This window comes from Lupinus angustifolius, chromosome LG05, assembly GCF_001865875.1.
Source record: "Lupinus angustifolius cultivar Tanjil chromosome LG05, LupAngTanjil_v1.0, whole genome shotgun sequence".
Lineage (NCBI taxonomy): Eukaryota > Viridiplantae > Streptophyta > Magnoliopsida > Fabales > Fabaceae > Lupinus > Lupinus angustifolius.
The window spans coordinates 18,042,790-18,046,474 of NC_032013.1; the positions used below are offsets into that span (position 1 = coordinate 18,042,790).

The 3,685-nt window shown below is 32.9% G+C and overlaps 1 protein-coding gene across 1 annotated transcript; it reads left to right on the plus strand.

The window, feature by feature from the left end:
* Positions 466-1,059, plus strand: LOC109347034. Its single transcript, XM_019586767.1, has one exon. It carries the CDS (start codon positions 466-468, stop codon positions 1,057-1,059), a length of 594 nt encoding a protein of 197 aa, XP_019442312.1.

Consider the following 3,685-nt stretch of genomic DNA (forward strand, 5'->3'; position numbering starts at 1 on the left):
TTGACCAACGAGGAAAATAGAAAAGCGCAATTCGATTTGAAAGCGAAAAACATTATAACCTCCGCACTCTCATACGATGAGTTCTTTAGAGTTTCTCAGTGGGATAGTGCCAAGGAAATGTGAGACACTTTACAAGTGATCCACGAAGGCACTAGCGAGGTCAAACGCTCTAGATTGAATACATTGATGCATGAGTATGAATTGTTTCGCATGTTTCTACATGAGTCTATTTCTGATTTACAAAAATGATTTAATCATATTATTAATTATCTCATTGCATTAGATAAATCATTTGCCAAACATGAACTATCTGTTAAAGTGTTAAGATGTCTGGACATGAAATGGCAACCCAAGGTGATTGCCGTTATGGAGTCAAAGGACTTGGAACAAATGACGCTCACAAATCTATTTGGAAAACTTCAAGAACATGAGCAAGAATTAAGATGTTTGACACTCAATGAACAAATGGACGAGAACATCAAAGAAACCTCCTTCAAAGCAACAAGATCATATGAAAGAAGTCAAAATGAGATTTTTGATGATAGTGAGTCCGATTCCGACACGGATGATGAAGCCATGTCCCTCCTTATCAACAAATTCAGAAAGTACCTAAGAAAGAATCGAGGAACCAAGAAGCTTCACAAGGAAGATGAAGATAGTTCGATCAAGATGAGCAAGAATCCCAAAGACAATGAATCTTGCCATAAGAGTAGGAAAGTAGGACGCATGAGGTATACATGCCCTACACCTTCCAAGAAGATTGAACAAGATTTTAAGAAAGACTCTTGGGACATCAAAGCTAAGAAGGCATATATCATTTGGGATGACCCCAAAGAGGACGATTCGTCAACAAGCATCTCGGAAGATGAAGAATCACACAAGATTTGTCTAATGGCTCAAAATTCGAACTCTTGCGAAGTAAGTGAGCAAGATGAGCCTAGTGAGATATACTCATATGATTGTAGTTCAAATTCCAATATATCTCTCATGTATAACATGCTATATGATGCTTTTGTTGAAATGCATGAAGAAGTTAAAATGTTAGCTAAAAGTGCATGAATAGCAAAAGGTTAATTTTAGAGCATGAAAATAAAATATGTGAATTGTAAAATTTCATTCATACGCTGAATATTGAAAATGAAACCTTAGATGCTAAATATGCTAACTTTCATGTGATTGTACTTCTAACTTAAATGTGGCATCTATTTGTGAAAATTGCATTTGCATGAAAAATGATAATGTCTTAAATGATAAACTTGCTAATTTACATCTAGTTATCACAATTCAAACAACTTACTTGCTATATATAAAAATGATGGGGTTAAGTCTAGTTTGAAATATATGCATTCAAATAACACATTTCACAAGAAACAAGTAAATGTTCTGAAAATTTCACATCGTGAATTACCTACTTGCTTTTATTGTGAATCGTATGGATACCTTGAATGCATGTAATGTTAGAATGCATGATGTTCCAAATGAAAATTGTATGTGGATTACTAAGAAAAAAAATCTCCAAGCTACTAACATCAAGGGACCTAAGCTTAGTTGGGTACCCAAGAAAAGCAAGTAATTGTATTTTGTAGGTGTGCCTAAGGACATATGGACTTCAACTTTCATATGGACAACAAGTGTTCTAGGCACATAAGTAGGTGAGAAGATCAAACTTCTTTGACTTTGCACCAAAGGAAAGGAGACTATGAAACTTGTGAGAAACTTGTCATCATAAATGCTTGAAGATAGGAAGCATTGTGCAACAAAGGTAAAACAAGGTATCATTTCTTAACAACAAGCATGACATACCTCAAGTGTCAAAGATATATTCTAAAATGAAATCCTAGCAAGGCCATAAACTAAAAAATCATGATATCCCCCAAAAATCATTTTTAGGCCTAATGCTTTATGTTTCACATTTATATGTTCCCAAATGCAAACATGATATTATTGAATAAGTATATGAATCCTTTAACCATTTTTTGATTTATAAGTAAATGTAGAATCACCATTAAGGATTTTCTAATCATGTTGAAGCACAACTAGTTAAATCTCACATTAATGCAAACTTAACAAAAACTATGTTTTTGGAAAGCTTGTGCGAATTTAATGCTTGATTAATCCATCTCCAAAAGAGGAGATGAATGGTATGCTTACTTTTTTGTAGGTACGAATGAGGATAAATACTTCAAGAATTGATATTCTATGCAAGAAAAGGACATGAATCACAAATTGCAGAAAGACCAATGAAAACATCAAATATGGTAAACTTCAAACATCTTGATAAAGATGAGGTAAAGCATGTGAGGTAACCTGATATCGTGATAAATATTATCCTAACAATTGGTATCCGATATATTACCTAAGTGTTTGAATGCATGCTTGATTTCTAGATAATCCTAAAAGTTCACTTATCGCCATAATATGCATGTAGTCTTAATTGTAAAATGCATTCTTGCTTGTATATACTTTTATGCTATTTTTGCTCTGTGTTAAGTGCACATTAGATGTTTAGGATAGATCTTTGTCTTAGAATCTTATCAAATCTATAAACTAATTCAAACTATGCCAAAATATATTGTCGTGACTCATTTAATTGATTGTTCTGTGTTTTAATCGATTACCTGGGCTTTTTCAAATTATCTTAATCGATTATGTATTCCCTTAATCAATTACCTGGGCTAAAAATGTTTTCAAATATTAATCAATTAAGCTGGAACATAATGCATTAACTGTGTAAAAATTTCAATCTCGTTAATCGATTAACACATAGGTTAATCAATTAAGTGCAATCATAAAACAGATTCAAACACAGTTCTGGTTTATGTTCCTTCAAACCCTAACCTTGCAAAATCTTTCTTCTTGTATTAAGTTCATCCTGTAATTAATCCTCAACCTCAGAATAGAGCTACCCAATAAGATTTTCGCGACCACCTCCTAGCTAGCTTAGGATGTCTAGTGTGTCCTAGTTAGTTGTCGATTTTAGAAATTTTGTGGTTTGTGTAATCTTTTGGTAGTTGCATTGTAATTTTCCAAACTCGTGTAGTTTGTTTTTGTGCTTTGACTTGAACAATGTAATGACATAACATGTTATGATAGAATTGGTTTTGTGCTGTTAAAATAGAATTGTGTACTGCTCTTATTACTTTTGTAAATCACTTGATCAATGGATGAAAGAATGTTAGAAACTTTCAAATCTATTTGCATTGATCTAATTGCGTTTACTTTTCAATTAACAAGTGGTATTCACTCACAAGTGGTATAGAAAGTGGTATGTACATAAGTGATATAAAACAAGTGGTATCTGTATAAAACAAATGGTACGAAACTTGTGATATCAAACTGTATAAGTTTCTGCTATAGCATGTGGCCTACACTGAAATCTGTCACATCAATAGGTGTAATCAATTAAGCACATGCCATAATCGATTAACCTACACCTAAAATGCAATTCTGGGCAAATTTAAATCACACTTAATCGATTAAGTACATATGTTAATTGATTAACTTTTGTAGAAATTGCATTATTTGTTCCTTCTTTTGGCAATATACTTTCATAGATGACTTTGCTTTTTGATCATGCCAAAAGGGGGAGAAAGGTTGTTTTTTATGTTTTTCAGGACTTACAAGAGAAGGTAAGTTGAGGCTTTCGCAACGAGAAATAATAAATCCCCCAATGCTCAAATTGAGG

Excerpts from the sequence above, each read along its gene's own strand:
- LOC109347034 (XM_019586767.1), top strand. The coding sequence starts at position 466 with ATGGACGAGAACATCAAAGAAACCTCCTTCAAAGCAACAAGATCATAT.